Genomic DNA, 23807 nt, shown 5'->3' with positions numbered 1-23807 from the left:
GGAGAATGTACTGAAGCAGCATTGTGGACCAAGAAGTAAGCTCACCTTATGTGGGTCCAGTGTATGGGAGTGTGGGAGAATAAATAGCCACCATTTGAGAGATCTGCATAAGAGGCAGTGCTTAAGAAGCAATTTATTGATAAACATATAGTGATATAGTGCAAATTAAGTTGGGGAATCCCAGGAAATCACAAAATAAAGTACATTTGTTTACCATGGTGACCTAAGGAATTCTAGTTCCTAGGCTTTGTGAGTTCTGAGGGAAGTGGAGTATCATTGATTGATTGTAGATCACTTTTTACTAAAAGAGAATGTCCAGTGTCCAAGGTGAGGAAGAACTCTGTCTGTGGCAGGTGATGAGTAAATTTAACTCAATTGGAGAAGAGTGGATGCTAGAAATAATTTTTGTAATGGGTCTTTTGAATGAGAGAGTCACATAAGCAGAGACATCAGGTGTAGAATTTGCCATTTGAGGGGGCCATTATAGATTCATATGATGATGCTGAGATAGATTATTCTGGACCCTTTCTTGGAGATCCAGATGATCACCACAGAAGTTTCTTCGACAACATGAATTTAGTTCGGTTTTAGCTTTCTGTTGTACTTTTCTAAAATGTGACATTTTACTATTTAGTGCTGATTTTTAAAAAATCACTATTGATATAATTTGGAGGGGGGGGTGTTAAAAAATTCTCACTGTGAGTTTTTCTCATTTTAAATCCAGATTTTACTTTGCTGGCAATGGACTTGCCCAGCACAGCTCCATCAGATCTTCAGCCTCAGCCAGTTACATCAATGATACAACTTTTTGGTTGGGATGATATCGTCTGGCCCCAAGTTGTAGCCAGATATTTAAGTCATTTCCTACAAAATAGGTAAGAGTTTTTATTTCAGATATGCACATTAATGTAAGCCCACGATAGATGAGTTCATTAGGAAGGTAAGAATTTTCACAATAAAAACTGATCTTTACTATATATATACTCTCACTTGGGCAGTTTGTTGCTTTTCTGTGTATCAGCATTTTGGCAGTATTAATAGTAGGAAAGCTTTCTTAAAACAGTGTTGCTCGGGCTTCCCTGGTGGCGCAGTGGTTGAGAATCCGCCTGCCGATGCAGGAGACACGGGTTCGTGCCCTGGTCCGGGAAGATCCCACATGCCGCGGAGCAACCAAGCCCGTGAGCCATGGCCGCTGAGCCTGCGCGTCCGGAGCCTGTGCTCCGCAATGGGAGAGGCCACAACAGTGACAGGCCCGCATACCGCAAAAAAAAAAAAAAAAAAAAAAAAAAAAAAACAGTGTTGCTGCTGTTTTGTCAAAACGGTTTTTGTAGGACTGCCTTATCCTCATCCTGAAATGACCTTTCTTCACTCACCATTGTGAAAGAAATTATACAATTAATATTGCTGAATCTGTAAGACACTTATATTACTGTAGTTTTAGATTTAATGATAGCTTTCTTCTTCACAGCTAGATGTTTAAAGCTCTGACTTTTGTGTAGTCATGAACAAGAGACTTCCCCACCCTGAACTTTGGTTTCCGTATCTTTAAGTGTCTCCTGCCATATTACATAAGAGATCTGAGGAATCCCAACAGAAAAAATATGCAATAGATAATAGAAATAGTATAGAATAATCAGGACAATTCAAATAAGAATATCAAGATGAGGGAAAAATAAAATAAGTACACAAAGCTAAGAGACTGGTGTAGGTCTGATCCCAGCTGCCAGTCAGTGAAAATGAAGAGAGGTAGTCTTCTCAAAAGGAATTCATTAAGCAGTCATTAATCATTTTCTCACTGGCTTTCAGTTGTAAAGTAAGGAAGTTCACCTTCAATTTGATTACTTTCAGGATCCCTTCCAGCTTAAGAATTCTTTAATAACAACAAACATTTTTATATTATTTATTAAATACTTTTGCTGAAATTATCTGAAAGGATTTCAGTTTTAAAAATAATATTGTGTGTTAGTCACAGTTGAAGGAACTGAAATGCAAAGATGGTAAGTAACATTGGGAAGGTTGTATAAGTAATAAATGACCCATCTGAGTTCTGTTTTGTGTTCTCTTTTTTTATGATAACTTATATTCAAAGTATTTCAAAACAGTATTTTTAGAGTTATGCTTTATATGTATTTTTCAAGTGTCTAACTTTATATAACATTTATAATTAGGTTAAGACTATCCTCATTCTCTCTATCCTCACTTATAAAATGATTAGAAATCAGATTTTACTAGGCCTTTGACTTTATAAGATAATTTTTTAAAAATCTCATTCAGATGTTATTTTGGAATTCCTTAATAATGACTCCTATGAGGTGGGAGAGCAGGAAAGGAAGGGATGGGAACGGGATTGGTCAGGAGAGCCACATAGAAATGTATTTTGTCTTTTTACCTTTTTTCTTGGTCATGACCTCTTCCCTGTTTACTCTAAGGGCTACTGTTTTTTATTGTACTTGCCACTTCTTTTAGTATTATCTCACCAAGCTAGTTAATCCCCTTCCTTGTTTTTCTAATTTTAACCATGTTCTTCTTTCCCTTTCTCCTTTGGCTTTAGCCTATATGTATGCCATCAGTGGGAAAAGGAAAATTAAAAACTAGGGCATTACAAATGAAAGCAAGAATATTTGTCTAAAATATCATTTTGTGTGTATCTGTAGAGTTTATTTTCAGTAATGCATGTCTGCATTAGTGTGTTTGTCTGTAAAATAAGTGAGGCCAAGAACTTGGGGATATTAGAATGTTTTCCTTTATCTCTGAATCTCTGTACTCAGGGAATACATTGTCAGGGTTTTGGTTTGGTTTCTCTTTTTAATATCCATCAACTTATTTTTACAGCATGTTATGTGAAGCACTTTCTCATTCAGGCTGTGTATCTTTTCAAGCCCTAACTATAAGATCATGGATCCGTTGCATTTTGCAAATGTATATAAAAAACCTTTATGTGCCAGATGACTCGTTCATTGATTTAAATACTGAACAGGCAGTTGGTAAGTATTGCAGGTGTTTTGCTTTCTAGATAGCGAAGTATGTTTAAAATTTCCTGTTTCATTATGTAAATTAATAGGAAAGATAAAAAATGTATTTGTAAATAGGTATTAATATGAACAGAAATTTATTTCCTTTTGCAGCCTGTTTCTTTTTCTTGATATTTTCCCATAACTGTATATGACAAATTTCTCTCCTATAAAGATAAAAGAACTTGTTTCCTTGGAAGCTAGGAACAAAAATTTGCTCTCAAATGATGAGCTATTTTTTTTTACCTTGAAGAAATTGATCACAAAAAAAGTGGAAATATGAAGTAAATAACCAAATATCACCCTATACATTTGTTTGTATCACCCTATAAAGAAAAACACGCTATAAAGAAAAATATCCAATTATGAATAATTTCATGCCATTTCCTTGTAATTTTTTTGTTTTTAATATCCCATACAGTTCTGATTGTCTGTAGGGCATGCCTTATCCTAAGCCTATTGTTTATGGCCATTCATAAATCTCACAAAGCCTGGACTGAAAAAATGCTCCAGATTTACTTTTATATATTATTACATCAGTTGGCTTTACATGAATAGCTTTTGGGACTAGGACGTTCACAAGTACTCATTTGTTTGTTTTTAAATAAAGCCTTCCCATAGTGAGAGAAACTTAGAAGTTTTTAATAATGTGGAAATTTTAATTTTAAAAGAAAGCGTTGTCATAAATGAAGAATGATACATTCCCTCTTCTCCCATATGTGTGTGTGTGTGTGTGTGTGTGTGTGTGTGTGTGTGTGTATATATATTTTAAAAATATAAATTTATAAACATTATATAAATATTTTATTTTAACAGAAAAAGACTACATGGAACAGTTGGCTGAACTGACAAGGTTGCTATTTAAACTCTCAGAAGTAAAGAATATTCTCTCAAAGGCTCAAGTTGAATATTTACCTATCCAAGAAGGCCCTAAAAAAGCACTTGTTCTGTTCCTCGAGGTATTTTTTATTCATTAATATAATTGTTAAGATCAGTTACAATTATTTTTCCAAAAATCTTGAAGTGTTCATAAAGTTTTTCCATAAAATGAATTATTTTAAATTGAATCATATTACTGGTTGCTGCTACTATAAAATTCTGGAGGAATAAAAATGTGAATCTTAAGATATACCACAACTCACTCTTCAGGACAGCAGAAGAATTACGTGTAATAAAAAATAATAAGAGTAAAGAATGCCACATAAAAGCCTTAACTCCAAGTCTGATCTAAATTGTAGGAGTATCTTATTGCTGAAATTGTTAGATAACAGTATTCTTCAGGTACTTAAATTTCCTTGTATATGGTCCATAATAGTTCCAACTTTATGTTTACCACCCTGTAATGAACAGTGTAAATTTTACAGTGAAATTTTAGTGTATTCAGCATAAGCACCAACTACTTCATATCATAGCATGGTTGGGAATTTAAAAATCAATCCATTTCTTTTATTTTGCCTCTGTAATAAATAGTCCCATTCACATTGTATTTTTAATTATTAATTTTGTAGGAATCTGTCTTATGTAATAGTGTTTGTTTTATAGCCTAACTGAGGTCGTTAATGTGCTTGGATTAGTGTTTTTGTAAGCTATTCACAGTAAAACTTAGTTTATTTTCCCACAGAGTAGTTGGTATTAACTGTAACGAAGATCCTTACAATCCATAAGTTCTTTCCATAAATGTGAATTCTTCCATTGGTTTTCATTAAGTTAAAGTACAATTGTTACAGTTAGAGATGTCATATAAATCCTAAAAATATTTCGTAGTAGTAAATGTAGATATAAAATACATATTTCTCTGGAGCCTTTTATTTAGTTGCTGATTGGATCTCCATCATTAATTAATTAAACACCTATGCTGGGGACCATACTGGACCAGAGAGGGAAGTAGAAGTCATGCACTACACTGATCATTTTCAAAGGCTCTCCTAATTTAATCCTATCCAAATTAATTGCTTTTTAACTACTCACTAAAAGTTGTTTGCCAAATGCTAGATAGTATTATGTGAGGATTTCTTGGGGATTTGAAGAACCAAAAGAACGAGTCCTTGATCTTAGAGAACTTTTACTTGTCTGAGAATACAAGACATACACAAAGGCTAAAATAATAATGTAAGACGATATATGCTAAGTGTCAGTTAGTTGATAGGTCAATCAGTAGGTTAAGAATTCAGAGCATCTTGGTATAAGAAGTTAGATTTTATCCTGTGAACAGGCTTTATAAATTTTTAAGTTGGTCTGATTTGATCAAATGACTTTAAAAAAATTGGTAACAATAGAGTAAGTTAAAGGTGCAGGAGCACTAATGGCCAGAAGCAAGTGAGTTTAGGAGGAATTGAAGATTGAACTCTGGGATTTTTGAATGATTATGAAATAAATACTGTGTTTAACCAGAAAAATGATGACCTTAAGGAGAAATAGGAACATCATGATTTAGAGTGGGGCAGAAGTAGGTGAGAAGTCCAATTTTAAACCTGTTTAGTTTGAGGTTGTGTCAGGGGTGCTCATGGTCACCCCACCCCAGGTGCTATTATGATTCATTAGGAGGACTCACAGAACTCAGCATATAGTTGTACTTACATCTATGACTTATTACAGGGAAAGGTTTCAAAGTACAGTCAACAAAGAGAAAAAGTGAATGGGTGAAGTCTGGAGAAACCAGGCACAGCTTCCAAGAGTCCTCTTACAGTGATATTACACTGGACATGCTTAATTATCCCAGCAAGGAATTGGGACAACACCTATGAAATCTGTCAACCAGGGGAGCTTATTAGTGACTCAGTGCCCAAAGTTTTTAATGGGGGCTGGTCACCTAGGACCTGTTTGTCTGGCACTTTTAAAAATCCAGACTCCCAGAAGGAAAGTAGATATCCAGTATAAACTGTATTGGTTGCACAAACTGTTTAGGCACAGTGAGCCATTCTTACTGGGAAATGATGGGAAAAATCTAAGGGTCCAAAAACCAACCAAGGACCAACCTTGCAAATAGGCCTCTTAAGGGTAATGACATTGGGCCCTGCTATATTAACTCTTCTCTGCACAGAAATGATAGTGTGACATGAAGGTAAGGTTAGTCAAGGCACTGAAAAATATACATCTCATAGTCTGGGGAGGTTAAGGCTAAACATAGAGAAATATTGAAATCTAGGGCACTGGTTCTTAAATGTCTGTTTCATAGACCTCTAGGGGTCACTAATACTTTTCAGGGGTTCTGTGAGCTCAAAACTGTGTTGGTGTTTGTACAAATAGCGTAAAAGCTGTAGCAGAAATCAACACCATGGCCCAAGATTATACTAGTAGTCAGTATAATTTTCAAGGCCATGCAATCACAGAGGGGGGAAAAAAGAGCCAGTTGACTTAAGAGTATCATAAATGAAGCAGTAAAGTTACTAATTTTAATAAATTTTGACCCTTGAGTACATACACTTTTAGTATTCTGTGAATGACAATAGGAAATATATTTAAAGTACTTTTGATGCATATGAAAGCAAAATTGTTTTCTCAGTGAGAACCACTTATGTGATTGAGTTGTAAGTTGAACTGACTGTTTTTACTGTGAAAAACAACTGACAAAGTATGGTTATTCAGACTTGGGTATTTGGCAAATATCTTCTTAAAAATGAGCCTATCACTTCAAAGAAGTCAACTGACAGCATTTTTTGCTAATAACATAATTTGAGCTTTTAAGAAAATTAGAATTTTGGAACATTTGTATTTGTCATCATGAGCTTGAGAGCTTCTCTGACAACACTGGTGATATTAACAAATATCATATTAACAAATATTTTAAAAATATGGACAATGAAATATGTTGTCCAAATTGGGAAGCTGTATAACTCAATGAACCAAAATTTTTCGGATAACAAGTACAGGCTTTTTAGAAATTATGCATGTGTGGCAAACATTCATTCAAAGCACAAGACAGACCAATGGCTTATAACGTAGCAGAGAACAGAACGTTCATTGACATGGTTTTGGATTCCATATTACAACTAACCTTTAAAAAATACCACTTGTCAAGTTTTGGTGTAATATCAAAGAGGAATTCCCACAATTATCTGAAAAATTTATTAAAAATACTTTTTCCTCTTCCAGCTACATATATTTGCGAGACTTAATTGGGTTTTTTTTTGCTCTTATTTTTATGATTTTTCACTCTTCTACTTTACTGTTCTTTTTCTATCTTATATTTATACTTAGAAAATTTATTTTCAGAGGCTTGTTGTTTGTAATATCTGAATTGAAGACTATAAATTCTTCATATAGCACAAATTTAACTTCATCCCACAAGATTTATTTGCAATATTTTCATTATTTTGGATTTTAGAATATTTTTCAATTTCCATTGTGATCTCTTGTTTGATGTATGGGTTAAATATGTATGTCTTTCTTAATTTTCTAATATTGACAGAAATATTGACTTAACTGTTTTTATCTGCAACATATTGCAACAGCTTGTATGCAGAAGCAGGTATGAGAATGTAACTGTCTTCTCTTAAGCTAGACATTAAACAGATTTGCAAAGATGTAAAAAAAATGCCACTTCTCAGTATTTTTTTGGGTTTGTTTTGGAAAAGAAAGTTATTTTTCACTAAAAATATATGACTTATATTAACATAATGTTTATTATTTTTTAATGAATAAATTTAATTTTTCTATTGTAATTTGTAATATAATAAATATCAATAGATATAGCCCAAATGATAAGCTCTTTAAGATCCTCAATTTTTAAGTGTGTAAAAGGGAACTGTGACGAAAAGTTTGAGAATTTCTGGTCTAGGGAAAGAAGTATAGAGAACCAAAGGCAGAGAGCTAAATGGAAAAGGGGATTCATCAAGTATATCTCTTATTCTCAACTGTCTACCTCCCAGTCGTTCAAGTTCACTAGGTTCCTTATCTTTTCCTCCATTCTACATTTTATCATCACCATGGCTAACTTTAATATCACCTTGGATAACTTATCTTGAGCCCTCATTTCAAAACTTCTCCAGTAGTCTTTCAGTGATCTTCACTTCTGCTGTCATCCACCTACTGCCATGACTAATCACTGAACCATGGCATCACTTGGAGCATCTGAAAACTCATTGACTATCACTGCCTTCCTTCCATTTCTCTGAGTGACTTCATCATGACCTTACTCTCCCTTTTCTCCAAGCACAACATTCTGTCAAGGTCTCACTTTCTTCCTTATCTACCTTAACTAAACCCCTTTGAGGCCTCACTTCAACTACTCTTAACCAGCACACTCACAATTTTCCATCCTTTGTCTTATCGTTACACCTGCAAATCTTCAACTTTGGATCGGTACAACCACCTGCCTTCTTTCCTTTGTGTTATTTCCTGAGAGCTGCAGGAGAAAAATCACATAACTGTGCATACTGGTGCCATTTGTGGTCCAATTTGGGTAATTGAAATTCTTTGTTAAGTTCCCAATAATGGCTTGGAAACTTTACTACTCTCCTCAAACCTTCTAACCCATCTCTAGCCAGGTTTCTCTTGATTCTTTTTTTTTTAACATCTTTATTAGAGTATAATTGCTTTTCAATGGTGTGTTAGTTTCTGCTTTATAACAGAGTGAATCAGCTATACATATATCCCCATATCTCTTGATTCTTCTAGTGACTTCTCAACTCTTGTTTATACTCACCTTCCCTCAACTCATCCTCTTATTTCCCTTCCTCTTCTCACTTCACCATTATTCTCTACTACCTCACCTCACATTTCTCTCCTCAGCCTCCCCATTTTGCCATTTCTACCCTTTGTACCTCACCCCTTTTTTCCTCTGAGAAAGTTAAGCTGGCATCTAATGGCTTATAAAGAAAATTCTAGGAAAAAAATCAATTCATATCATAAAGCTGAACTTTATTTATGGAGGTCTCACTTGTAAGCGTCTGTTAACCTCATCTGTAGATCTTTTTTGTAGGAATTTGGGGATTTAGAATTCCCAATCATGTCATAGAGATATGGTGAGCCAACCTGTTTGGAATGCTTGATGTGATTTCGTTAATAAGCTTCTTGTATATCAGTTCCAGGTATCTTTTACTAATACTTTGCTGACTCATAATTATTGGTGAACTGATTTTTTTTATTTTTCCTTTAAACTTTATTTTAATTATAAAAGGCAAGGTAATTCTTTTTACCTGGATTTTAATTGCTATGAACAATTATTGGAAAGTTAAAGATGAAGGCTTAAATGTAAGGGATGTGTGTGTGTAGAAAGAGAAATTATCTTTATTTTTCAAAATCTGTATTATATAAAACTTGGAATGCTAAATCATGTTTTCCCTTATTTATAGGCTGTTGGTATAACTTATGGGAATCTGCCGACACTTTCTGATAAATCTGCCATGGTCACAAAGTCCTTAGAATACCTTGGTGAAATATTAAAATATATAAAACCTTATTTGGGAAAAAAAGTTTCCAGTGCAGGTCTGCAGCTGACTTATATGATGATGGGTATGTATTCCTGATATTATTAAAACTTTCCTAGGTTGAGCCTATAGTATCGCGAAGGATAGGAGTATACTAACACACTAGCTAAATCACTGCTGTCTGTACGGTCTTAAGAATGATCTGAAAGACAGTGATTTAGCTTAAAATAATTCATGTTGGCTTTCAAGTGTATCTCTGTCTTGCCCCACCTCCTTTCAGAACTTTTCTTGTTATGCTTGGTTAATATTAAAATTAATGATGATCAGTACAGAAAATATACCAACTCCAGTTTGCTACCAATAGTCTGTTGTGAATCACTAACATTGTGAATGCCTGCATAATTAAAATGGACCTTTTTTCAGTGCTTACCTATGCTTTGTTAGAATTTAAAACATCAGAAAGCCATCACTTTCTTCTGTTTTTATGGTCTGCTCTGTATGAAGGAGGTCAGGAAAGGATTTATTACAGCGCTAAAATACATATACTTCAAATCTTGTTTCTCATAATACTATGTTTTCTTCTTTCAAAAAGAATGTTTCTGTTCCATAACAACAAAGTTCATTCTTCTTTAGGAAGTCAGTAATTTGAATATCTTTGTTCACTAAAACCATGTTGCTAACCAAAACTAGGGACTGGATAAAGGGAAATGAGAAGGATTTCCTTAGAAGTTTTTATACAGAATTTAAGTTGTTGTTTTCTTTTTTTTCTGTGGCCAAAACCTTATATCTGTTCCCTTTGATCTTGTGAACATATGAATAAATCTGATTTGGGCTGTCTAAAACCTTTTATCTTTGTTGTGAAAGATAAAGGAGAATGTGAAAATGTGTAAATATGGATGATGTAGCATGTAGTGAAAGCAATAGTTGCAATTTGGACATTTTAATTTTAAAGAAACATAAATGAGAATTTATTATAAATTTAATTTAGAAAGATGTAGATTAACATGTATTTCAGCATTTAAGCTTTTTTTTAAATATCTTCATTGGAGTATAATTCCTTTTCAATGCTGTGTTACTTTCTGCTTTATAACAAAGTGAATCAGCTATACATATACATATATCCCCATATCTCTTCCCTCTTGCGTCTCCTTCCCTCCCACCCTCCCTATCCCACCCCTCTAGGTGGTCACAAAGCACAGAGCTGATCTCCCTGTGCTATGTGGCTGCTTCCCACTAGCTATCAGTTTTACATTTGGTAGTGTGTATATGTCCATGCCACTCGCTCACTTTGTCCCAGCTTACCCTTCCCCCTCCTCATGTCCTCAAGTCCATTCTCTAGTAGGTCTGCATCTTTATTCCCGTCATGCCCCTAGGTTCTTCATGACCTTTTTTTTTTTTTTTTTTTTTAGATTCCATATATATGTGTTAGCATACAGTATTTGTTTTAATCTTTCTGACTCACTTCACTCTGCATGACAGACTCTATCTAGGTCCATAGCATTTAAGCTTATAATTTATTAGTTGCTATTAGATTTTTACTAAGCTAAATGTATGATTTCAGAAGTATGTCTGTATTTTACAAAATATGTGATTTTCTTATCAGGAGCTGCAAAATCATTTGGATTGGTGATACATAGACCCGGGACAAAATTCTCCTTATGAAGAATTGAGGGCCTTCTTTGTTATATGGTTCATTTTTTGATTTAGTGGCAGGTGGATACTGTATTCTTTCCCTTTGTCTAGATCTCAGAGACTGGGAAAAGAGTACACTGCTACAGTGTTATCCATTTAGTCAGCAGAAATTAGGAACAGATCATTTACTGTCTTCTACATGTACAAAGTTTAGAACAAAATAGAGAAAGAGCAAATATAAACTTTTGAGAGTTAGAACCTCTGCTAGGTGTGCTGGGGTTGGGATATCACATCCACCTGAGGGAAAGAGAGCTAACCATGGAAGCACTGTGCTTTGCTCTCCTGGCCTGCTCCTCCCTGAGAATGCCTCTGCTTTTTGTTTGCAAGGCCGCTAGTGGGAGGTGCGAACTCTTGACAAAACCCCTCCAGATTAAGGTGTCTGGGGTCTTCACTGTAGCTAGGTGATTTCTGAGAAAGCAGGATTGATCTCTCAGTAGTATATTCCACTTTCCTCCTGTTTATATCTTTTTCTTTCCCCCTCATTCTTTATATCTCTAATTTTCCTGTTTCCATGCCTTCCCTTTTGATCATCCTTCTTTCTTGGGATCATTCATCCCCTTTGGTTTTTGTAATTGAAATTCTACCCGTAATCCTTCAGGGTCCAGTCCAGGAAGGCCTGCTCTGCCTGACGGTGCTTCATCTGTCCTTCTGCTCTGACATTTTTTGTAGTTTACCACTTATTATAATTATCTGTCTACTTAGTGTGCCCCCACGAAAATTTAAACTTGCTTATGGTTAGTGGCCATATTTTTAGAACTTTTTATTCCCATAGTCGTATTGTTGTTGTTGTTGTTGTTTTTGCGGTATGCGGGCCTCTCACTGTTGTGGCCTCTTCTGTTGCGGAGCACAGGCTCCAGACGCGCAGGCTCAGCGGCCGTGGCTTACAGACCCAGCCGCTCCGCAGCATGTGGGATCTTCCCGGACTGGGACACGAACCCATGTCTCCTGCATCGGCAGGCGGACTCTCAACCACTGCACCACCAGGGAAGCCCTCGTATTGTATTTTGGACAAATAAGAACATTTAGTGAGTGTATGTCAGGCACTGGATTGGGAACTAGGATACAGTGGTTAAAGAGCTTCTCCATTGTAGAAGATGGCATATACTAAATAAATATGTCTGGAACTTAATGATTTTATAAACCTAGCTAAAAGTACATAATGCATTTTATAATGTTACTAAATGAGCAAAGTTACTTTCTAACTATAAATACATTTAAAAATATATATTGTAATAATCCCAATTCTTTTTTTAAGGCTTAGTATATACATAAAGTAGAAAATAAGTTAATACATAAGAATTCTAGTGTGATCCAACAGCACATTAAAAGGATCATATACCATGATCAAGTGGGGTTTATTCCAGGAATGCAAGGATTCTTCAATATATGGAAATAAATCAACATGATACACCATATTAAAAAATTGAAGGAGAAAACCCATATGATCATCTCAATAGATGCAGAGAAAGCTTTAGACAAAATTCAATACCAACTTATGATAAAAACCCTGCAGAAACTAGGCATAGAGGGAACTTTCCTCAACATAATAAAGGCCATATATGACAAACCCACAGCCAACATCATCCTCAGTGTTGAGAAACTGAAACCATTTCCACTAAGATCAGGAACAAGACAAGGTTGCCCACTCTCACCATTATTATTCAACATAGTTGTGGAAGTTTTAGCCACAGCAATCAGAGAAGAAAAAGAAATAAAAGGAATGCAAATCAGAAAAGAAGAAGTAAAGCTGTCACTGTTTGCAGATGACATGATACTCTACATAGAGAATCCTAAAGATGCTACCAGAAAACTACTAGAACTAATCAATGAATTTGGTAAAGTAGCAGGATACAAAATTAATGCACAGAAATCTCTGGCATTCCTATACACTAATGATGAAAAATCTGACAATGAAATTAAGAAAACACTACCATTTACCATTGCAACAAAAAGAATAAAATATCTAGGAATAAACATACCTAAGGAGACAAAAGACCTGTATGCAGAAAATTACAAGACACTGATGAAAGAAATTAAAGATGATACAAATAGATGGAGATATATACCGTGTTCTTGGATTGGAAGAATCAACATTATGAAAATGACTCTACTACCCAAAGCAATCTACAGATTCAATGCAGTCCCTATCAAACTACCACTGGCATTTTTCACAGAACTAGAACAAAAAATTTCACAATTTGTATGGAAACACAAAAGACCCCGAATAGCCAAAGAAATCTTGAGAACGAAAAATGGAGCTGGAGGAATCAGTCTCCCTGACTTCAGACTATACTATAAATATACTATACTCTACTATACTATATATAGTATATATACTATACTATATATATAGTATATACTATACTACAAAGCTACAATAATCAAGACAATATGGTACTAGCACAGAAACGGAAATATAGATCAATGGAACAGGATAGAAAGCCCAGAGATAAACCCATGCACATATGGTCACCTTATCTTTGATAAAGGAGGCAAGAATGTACAGTGGAGAAAAGACAGCCTCTTCAGTAAGTGGTGCTGGGAAAACTGGACAGGTACATGTAAAAGAATGAAATTAGAGCACTCCCTAATACCATACACAAAAGTAAACTCAAAACAGATTAAAGACCTAAATGTAAGGCCAGACACTATCAAACTCTTAGAGGAAAACATAGGCAGAACACTCTGACATAAATCACAGCAAGATCCTTTTTGACCCACCTCCTAGAGAAATGGAAATAAAAACAATAATAAACAAATGGGACCTAATGAAACTTAAAAGCTTTTGCACAGCAAAGGAAACCATAAACAAGACCAAAAGACAACCCTGTAAATGGGAGAAAATATTTGCAAATGAAGCAACTGACGAAGGATTCATCTCCAAAATTTACAAGCAGCGCTTGCAGCCCAATAAGAAAAAAACAAACAACCCAATCCAAAAATGGGCAGAAGACCTAAATAGACATTTCTCCAAAGAAGATATACAGATTGCCAAGGAACACATGAAAGAATGCTCAACATCATTAATCATTAGAGAAATGAAAATCAAAACTACAGTGAGATACCATCTCACACCAGTCAGAATGGCCATCATCAAAAAATCTAGAAACAATAAATGCTGGAGAGGGTGTGGAGAAAAGGGAACACTCTTGCACTGTTGGTGAGAATGTAAATTGGTACAGCCACTATGGAGAACAGTATGGAGGTTCCTTAAAAAACTACAAATAGGGCTTCCCTGGTGGTGCAGTGGTTGGGAGTCTGCCTGCCGATGCAGGGGGCGCGGGTTCGGGCCCCGGTCCGGGAGGATCCCACATGCCGTGGAGCGGCTGGGCCCATGGGCCGTGGCCGCTGGGCCTGTGCATCTGGGGCCTGTGCTCCACAGCGGGAGAGGCCCCAATGGTGGGAGGCCCTCGTACCACAAAAGAAAGAAAAAAATAATAATAACTACAAATAGAACTACCATATGACCCAGCAATCCCACTACTGGGCATATACCCTGAGAAAACCATAATTCAAAAAGAGTCGTGTACCAAAATGTTAATTGCAGCTCTATTTACAATAGCCAGGACATGGAAGCAACCTAAGTGTCCATCAAAAGAGGAATGGGTAAAGAAGATGTGGCACATGAATACAATGGAATATTACTCAGCCATAAAAAGAAACGAAATTGAGTTGTTTGTAGTGAGGTGGATGGACCTAGTGTCTGTCATACTGAGTGAAATAAGTCAGAAAGAGAAAAAACAAATACCATATGCTAACATATATATATATATATATATATATATATATATATATATATATATATATGGCATCTAAGGGGAAAAAAAAGTCATGAAGAACCTAGGGGTAAGATGGGAATAAAGACGCAGACCTACTAGAGAATGGACTTGAGGATATGGGGAGGGGGAGAGAGAATGGCATGGACATATATACACTACCAAACGTAAAATAGATAGCTAGTGGGAAGCAGCTGCATAGCACAGGGAGATCAGCTAGGTGGTTTGTGACCACCTAGAGGGGTGGGATGGTGGGGTGGTAGGGAGGGAGATGCAAGAGGGAAGAGATATGGGAACATATGTATATGTATAACTGATTAACTTTGTTATAAAGCAGAAACAAATACACCATTGTAAAGCAATTATACTCCAATAAGGGTGTTAAAAAATAAAAATAATTATAGTGTGTCTCTCTTTCAATTGTGGAAGTATGTTCCCCACAAGTTTTCTATATTTTCAGCTTTATTAGTAAATAAGTAATAGTTTATAGCCAGGAAAAATACTAGGTTTCTTACAAAGCTACTCTGTGTATTTAAACCTTTTTCAAAGTTTTTTTGCTTAAAAATTTTCTTTTTCTTTACATTTTTAATTCCCTACACACCCGAACGTTCTGTGCTGAAACTTTCAAAGTAGGGGCTTGATATTGCAGTAAAACAAATGTGTCATCTCTACCTTCTCTGAACTCATAAAACTTAAGGTCTTCAGCAAAGTGTTTTAACCATTGCACAAGATAAAATACAAGGGTAGATGATGAATTTTGGGTTGGAAGTTCCTTGCTCTTTATAAGTTCATACCTGTGTGACACTTAAGAGTGATATGAATCATTTCAAATGTTGGTGGTGATGGCAGTTCCTCTTACTGGTATACTAATGTTGCTTAGAATGTGAGCTTTTCTTACATTGCTGTCATTCTCAAATTTTTCACTCACTGGAAGAATGAGAAGCCAGCATTATTTAAAATATTGCTAAGTGAGCATTGTGTTTCTTTATGATTGATTATTGTATTTCCTTTTACAACAGAAGATTAATGTTGCTGTTTATTGTTCTTAGAAGTGATTATTAGTTGGGTTCTTTTTTTTTTTAAACATCTGTATATCCTTCTATAAGCATATTTTTGTTTTCCTTCAGAGATTGAATTTTAAACTTTTTGTTTTATGGAAGTGACTTTGAATTTTATCATCTTTTTTGCTTTTCTAAGATAGAATAAAATATAAAAGTTTATGCAGCACATGTACTATTGCTGTTTGGACAAGTGCTTAATGATCTCCTTTTAAATTCATATTTTTCAGTAAAGGAGACCTCAATTGCAGTAATATACTCTAAAGGGAAGTATATATCTGCTCTTAATTACTTTATTAAACAAAAGGTGGTCATTTGATAAGTTTTACTATCATTAAATGTAGCAATTGACAGACTCCCATCATCAAAGAAACCATAATATATTTCATGTAGTAAAGAAGTCTGTTTCTCTTCTTCTGAATCAAAATTTAAATCATTTTTTGCTCATGTTAAATAACTGAAACTTATAAAAACTGAAGTTCCAGGAGTTTAAGTGATTGCTTCAAGATGTTACAGCTAATCTTTTTTCCTGCTTTAACAATTAAATTTAGTTATACCTCTTCTTGTTGCAAACTGGGTTGAGACAGCCTGTAAATTAAATGTAAAATATGAAGAAATAAGGGTATCAATAAAATGGAGAGTAGCATGATGAAGCCCAGGGAAAAGTGAATATATACATAAAAGCATAATACATTATCTTACAGTGTTCTTAAAGTTGAACTATAAATTTGCCTGTGAGTTTCCTAGCAACCAAAGCAAAAAGAGAGATCTGGTTAATTGCAACATTCAATCTATATATTCACATAATGTATGTATTAAATGCCAGTTGCTCAGGAAATGTATGTTTTTCTTGGCCCAGAACTCAGAGAGTTGTCTCTTTAGCGAAATACTTGGCATAAGTCTTTTGACTCTTAATACATGTTTCTTCCTATTGCCAACTTTAACTTGGTCCTACATGTTATAAATATACTTTTTTTTAGTAGAATGACAAAATTTTCTGGTTAGAAGATAACCATAATTTCTCTTACTGCTCTTCTGTGTTAGGAACTCTTGTGAAATCATGGGCACAGATCTTTGCCACCTCTAAAGCCCAAAAATTATTGTTCCGGATCATAGACTGTTTACTGCTGCCACATACAGTATTACAGCAAGAGAAGGAGCTGCCTGCACCTATGTTGATTGCAATTCAGAAGAGTCTTCCTTTGTATCTCCAGGTATAGTAAGTGTGCCTACTTAAAAGTTAAAAAAAAAAAAATTGACACCTGCCTTAAAACAGTTTACTAATTGCAGATATCAAAACCATACATTGTAATCCTAATGTACATGTGTGATGTTGCACTTCCATTGAACAGGTTTAAAATTTCTTTTGGTTTGAGCTCTGAATACAAAGATGGAGGAGGCAAAAGCTCCACCCTCAAGAAACTTAAAGTTGAGAGAAGAGACCAACCAGCAGAGACACTCCTAGCAGTGTGCTCAGTATTTTCCTTAGAGGCCTCAGCTATCCGTCAGCCAGACTGGGATGAGGAGATGCAAGAGAAGATAGCTGTAGTAAAGGATATTAGGTGTTAAAGAGCAGAGTGGGTAGGAGTTGAAGGACTGTTCCTGTCAGAGGGAACAGCATGTAGAGGGCATAAGCTATAAGAAAACATGACACATGGGGAAAAAGCAAATAATTCTGGTGTGGCTGGAGGCTCATACAGGAGGGGCCACATAGTGAAGGGTTTTGTGTGGCATACTAAGAAGTTTGGACTTGTTCTTGTAATACATGGGGACTGTTGATGGATTTTGGGCAAAAAAAATGGGAGTGACATACCATATTTACATTTTTAGAAAGGTGATTCTGGTCAACGTTTAGGTTGGTGTGGAGGTTAGATTGGAGACTTGGAGGGTAGTGAGTAGTTTATTATCTGAAGGTTTTGAACTAAGGCAGTGGTTATACAGGTGCACAGCAGATTTTAGAAACATTTAGGATCTCCAGTCACAAAGTTGCTGAGTATGTGTTATAGAGTAACAGAAATAGAATACTTCCTAGATTCCATGGTGGCTGCTTATGTTAATAGCAGTGTGAAGTGCTTGCTCTATGTGGCCCTCTGAAACCAAAATAGTCCACTTAATAAGAATTCTTATAAACTTCCTAAGTTGAAAATTTTGGTAAATTATCCATTTGGCAGAACTGACTTGGAGCTATATCTTTAATTTCTTAAAGGTATAAGCTCTCCTCTTCAGAATTTTTTTGAAAGTTTCCATTTATTACTTTATCTTCTTCTGATATAACATACTTTTCCTCAAACAGAGCTTTTCCTCTTCTTCATCTGTCTTCTGTAGGGGTCGGGGAGTCCATTGGTTTGTTTTTTTTTTTTTCAATTGTTATTCAAGTGCTTATGTTTTTAACAGCTCTGTGCTATTTTTCATTAGAAATAAACTTTCAAAATCTCCTATTGGGTAAATACCATTTATAGTTAAAATAGAGACATGACAGTCATTTCTGATTATTTCTCTGGAAAAACCACATTGTGAATTACAAAGTACCAAATTATAAATGAACTGTTAGAGCATAATTTGTTGCTCTGTTGGTGATTATTTAGTAAAATGCAATATTTAGTAATATTAGCAGAAAAAAATTTTATTTCTCAGGGTGTTGGTTTGTTTGTAAGTATCAAATACTGCAGTCCATATGAAAGTATCTCATTAACTTCTATATAAATAGAAGGGATTAAATGAGCAGACATATAACAAGACATTGTGAGTATTGTATGACCTTGATCAAACTCTTAACTTCTCTAAACCTCAATTTCTCCATCTGTAAAATCGGAGATAAAATAACACTAAGTCAGTGGGGCTGTTTTTGAAAAATTTAAATGGACTAATGAATATAAAGCATGTGGCACAGTGCCTGACATATGAAAACCTCAAAATAAATTGTCATTATTCTGAGTCTTAATCTTCTGCATTTCTCTCCTTTTGTTATTTTTTTAAGATTTATCACGTTTCTTAACATTGAAAATTTTTAGCATAAATTTTATAGTCTTACTCAGACAAAATGACCAGTACCATAAGTTTAAAAATAGACTAAAATGTACTTTGTAACTTTGTAATACATATATATGTAGCTGATGAGTGTGGTGGTGAAATTTTCTAAAGTTGAGAGATAGAAGGAAGCTTCATCTGTCTTCCTACTCTTCTCCCCTGCCTCCTCTGGGTGTGCCCCCAATACATGTATGTTTGGTTAGGTACCACCACATAGGTGTTACCCAAGCTCAGCTGCTCCCTGAGCTCCATACAAGCATTACTTGTTGACGATGGAAGTTGTTCTTGTTGATTGTGATAAGTTACAAATTCTGATATAAATGCTTGGGACAAAATTAGTAACTTCCTAAATCTTTTTTTTAACTTTACCTTTTAATATTTCTCTCTTTTTTTTTTCTCCTGTAGGGCATGTGTATCGTGTGTTGTCAGTCTCAAAATCCAAATGCCTATTTGACTCAGTTACTAGGGAATGTTATTGAGCAGTATATCGGGCGGTTTCTTCCAGCTTCACCACATGTTTTAGGTCTTGGACAACATCCTGTTTTGTTGGCATTGAGAAACTCAGCTACTGTTCCACTGATGTCATCTCTAAAGAAATGCATTGTACAAGTCATAAGGTACATCTAAATATTAAAAATAGATGTTATTTACTATGTATTATTCTCTGTAAAAAAATAAAGCATCTCAAAAGTATTGGAAACCTTTAGGATACTGAATTTAGAAACTTTTTTTTTCCTGAGAAGCATTATCTAAGAATTTACCAGAATGACTTGTCAGCCTAAGACATTGCTCTTTATATTGCTTGTTTTCTCTATGTAGCTATTATTTTTCTTATATATGTCCCAAAGGTATATATATTTTTTTCATCAGATAAGCACTAATTGTATTTTGTACTGTACAAAATGAAGTAATTGTATTTTATAAAAGACGGTTAAGTGAAAAGATAAATGCTAATATGAAAAAGGAAGCAATATAAAGTCCTATTTTTGTTAGTCTACTCTGTCTTAATAACTCAGTTTATTATTAGGCAGATGAATCAATGAAACTTCTTAGGTTTTCTACTAAACTCCGTAGAAATTATCTTTTTTTTTTGTCTTCATGAGGTATTTAGCTTCACATGAAATTAGTTTTTAAACTTTAAGATACTGTGGTGATATAGATTATTCTTGTCTAGATTTTTTACCTGTGTTTTTAATGATCTGGTAGCTTTAATGTCCTGATATTATCCATCACCTCACATGACAGAATCCCGTGTCTAAGATCTGTTCTCCCTTCTGACCTTTTCTGTGTGTTGCTAGTGTTCTGTTACTCAGGTTTGAAAGCTTTATATTCTTTGTTCCCTCCCCTTTTCCAGCCTTTGGCAAATGATTGTTTCCTTCCCTTTTCACGTCTTTTCTCTTATCACATTATACCTGGACTATTGCCTGTGTCCTAACTACTTTCACTATCTCTTGTCTTTTCTTCCAGTCCCACCTAAACAATTCCCCCAGATTACTTTTCCTAAAATACTGTTCCAGTAGGACACTTCCCTGCCTTCAAACCTTTATTCATTCCTTTTTGACCTGTGGAATAAACTCCATACTCCTTAGTATGTCACTACTTAGTATGTCACATACTCCTTATCTGTCACTTAACTTTTCCAAATGTAATACATATGGCATCATGTATTGTTACAAGCCCTAATGAGATGGGTTTAATTATCACCCCCCAAAATGCTTTACATCTCCCTACCTCACAGCTTTGCTCATACCATTTTCTCCATTAAAATGCCATCCCTCTGGGCTAAATACTACCTAGACTTTATGAGACCTACACCTAATATCTCAGTGTACCATGATGCTTCTTTCCTTCTTCTGGAGTCATGTGCTCTTTATGATTCAATTCACAGAATCATGAGATTTTGGCCTAACTTGTATCTGAATTTCCAACAAGATTATAGTACGCTACCATTGTGTTTGAGACATTGCATAGGTAATTTTAGTACAAGCCAAATGACAGGTGCTGAAGTGAAATCAAATCCTTAAGGTCTTAAAGTTGTTAAAGCCCAGTATTTAGGATCTTGGCTGCTTTCCTTGACTCTCCTATTTACTTTGTATACAGTAAAAATGTTTTTCTTATGATTTCTAGTTGAATACCTAAACATGTAACAATTTCTTTTTCTGATTTTTTTTAAACACTCAGGAAAGTAATAGAGATTGCCTCCTATGACTTCCTCTATTCCAAGCTTTTCTGCTCCTGGAGTTCCCCATCTTAGGGCCCCTTCTACTGAATTTCTAAGTATTCTGGGATTATCTTTCAAAGTACCTGTCACACTGTATTATAATTGTCCTTATTTTTTTTTAATCTAACTTTTCCACTGGACAGTGAACCCCATGCTTTCAGAAACCATATTTTACACTCTTGTTCTTAGACTTGTACCTGGCACACCATGTACTAAATAAATGTTTTTCCTAGGTGTTGGGAATTCATTATTAAACAAAACAGATAAAAAGTCCTTTCCCCTCAAAGAGTGAATGAATTTTGTAATATGTAATGTTTGATGGAAGTCATTGTATAGAATAGAAATGATGAAGGCATAGTTCTGCCCTTAAGGAATTTATAATCTTTAGTGATTTCTATGTCCCATTTTGGCAAATTATTATTGCTTTGCAAGTATATTTAGATGACTAGCTTAGATTTAGCTTTATCTGACACTTATTCATATTGTCTTGACTTTTTAGAAACTGAACAATTTTCGCTTTCACTTACTCACTTTAAAAATGTACACTGAACACCTGTTATGAGCTGAGACCTGTTCTAAGAGATAGAGATACAAAAATGAATCAGATAAATTATCTTTATGACCTCTGTTGAGTTCGAATGCTAAAAATTGTCCTGCTTTAAGAGAAGATGTTAAATCCTAAATTACCTCTCTGTTTCTTTTACTTCATAAGGGAAGGAAGGAGGTAGGCTGGAATTGGAAGATGATTTCTAGTACAGTCCTCTTATTTATTTGGAAAAATAAGACTCCCTTTCAAATCTCTAAATAAATAAAAATGAGGAGAGAATCTTTACACAAATTTGACATTAGAGAAAACGTTGTATCATTGAGGAGCTGATAGAGGAGATCAAGCTTATATTAGAAAGTTAGATTTTTATTAGATTTTGATTAAGTGTATTAAGTATATTTTAAGACCAGGTTGTTTTATATCTTGTTTGTATCTGTATACTGCTTTGGCCCTTATAGCACGCCAAAAGGATGTGCAGTCATTGCTTCAAAAATCTTAGGTTTGAAGAAACCATGGTAAAATATACATACTTTTTAAAAATTGTGTTTTACTAATTTGGGAGCTAAAATAGGCCAGTTTCTTTAAAGTGTATGACATTTGATTCTGCTCTATTAAAACTTTAAAGAGAAGGAAAAATAAAATTGTGCTTCTTTTCAGGAAATCCTACTTTGAGTTTAAAGGATCCTTGCTCCCTCCTCGTTTAGCATCCATTCTGGCCTTCATCCTCCAACTTGTTAAGGAAACTAACATTGATGTTTCCGAGGTTGAACTACTCCTCCCTGGAGTATTAAAATGCTTGGTGTTGGTCAGTGAACCTCAAGGTTAGTTCGTTTACGAGTTTGTGTTTGTTATACTTTTATGTTCACAGATTAATAGTGTATTCTTTCCTATCAGTTAAATCAACAGTTACAAAAATATATGGTTATTTTATATCAGTTTGATTATATCATGGCTAAAGAACAAACTCCAGCCAATAGCTGAGGTTGGGCATGATAAAATGATTAAAAACTGACATGTTTCAGTCTAGTTTGGTTTTATTTTTTTTCTCCCAGACAAATAGTTTATTTAATTTTTGTTCAACCAGACTCCAGTATTAAATGCAACTTATTAAATATCAAGTGGTGAAGGGTCAGCATACTTTCTCCTATTCAGGTTTCTGCTAGAATATGTAAGCTGATCTCTGGGCAAACCTGTAAGGATCCATTGATTCTTTTGTTTTCAGTCTCATAAGCCTTACTGCCAGTGATTGCTTTAAAATATTATGTATTTAGTCCCCCCTGTAAATAGCATGCTTTAATAAGCTTACTGGGAATATGCAGAATAGTGGCTGTAGTTCTAACCTGAAGGGGTTTTTAGTATAAATAGGATGGGGTGCATGTGTGTGTGTGTATGTTTGTGTATTTGTCATTATAATGTGATTGGGGCTGGCTTCTCACATGCTTCTACCTAAGTACTTCTAACTACTATGATAAGTGAGTACAGTGTATATATCCTAAAGAATATGAGGGCAGAAAAGTGGTAGCTGAAAGCTCAAACAGCTCTTTGAAATGTTCTGTTTTATCTCAAAAATTTATGCATATTTTGTTTTAATCCACATTATTTTGATGTTTAAAATGTTCATCTCTGCTTCCAAGCTTGCTTTTGTGAAAAATGTTGTATTATGTTAATATAAAATACCCTTACTTGATAGTAACACCTCTTCAGTGAAGAATATCCAGAGATAGACCCCAGACTCTTCTTTAGAAATTTTACCTTCTTTGAAAACGTTTGCATACTTCTCATTTCAGTGAAAGCCTGTTGTATTATACAGTACAAAATCTGAGACATAGCAGACAGTATAGCATTTTAACTAGCCCCTTGTTTCATTGAGAGTAATATTTATCATGAAGGAGATCAGGGTTTGGGGGGGGAATTTTGCTGCTCATCTGTAGCTAGTGGTGCATCACATGTTCCAAATAGAAGGCATACAGAATCCTCTGTCTCCACATGGCTGTCTTTGTAAGCTGAAGAAACAGTGTTAAACACAGGTTTGTGTGATTGGCTCAGAGGAAATTCTGACTCTCCTTATAGTCTCAGTGTTTAGAAGGACAGTGTGTAAAATCATAGA

General features: G+C 34.9%; 1 protein-coding gene across 1 annotated transcript in view; it reads left to right on the top strand.

Moving 5' to 3' along the window:
* Positions 1-23807, top strand: part of MMS22L (MMS22 like, DNA repair protein) — a 140594-nt gene that overhangs the window by 102344 nt on the left and 14443 nt on the right. The window contains exons 16-22 of the mRNA XM_059082997.2: positions 725-875; positions 2833-2984; positions 3828-3970; positions 9305-9464; positions 16950-17119; positions 19338-19549; positions 22358-22521. Of these exons, the coding sequence (XP_058938980.1) occupies positions 725-875; positions 2833-2984; positions 3828-3970; positions 9305-9464; positions 16950-17119; positions 19338-19549; positions 22358-22521 (1152 nt within the window). The remainder of the gene's footprint in view (positions 1-724; positions 876-2832; positions 2985-3827; positions 3971-9304; positions 9465-16949; positions 17120-19337; positions 19550-22357; positions 22522-23807) is intronic.

The sequence above is a fragment of the Kogia breviceps genome, chromosome 13, assembly GCF_026419965.1.
Source record: "Kogia breviceps isolate mKogBre1 chromosome 13, mKogBre1 haplotype 1, whole genome shotgun sequence".
Lineage (NCBI taxonomy): Eukaryota > Metazoa > Chordata > Mammalia > Artiodactyla > Physeteridae > Kogia > Kogia breviceps.
This window is presented reverse-complemented; position numbering and strand designations above follow the sequence as displayed.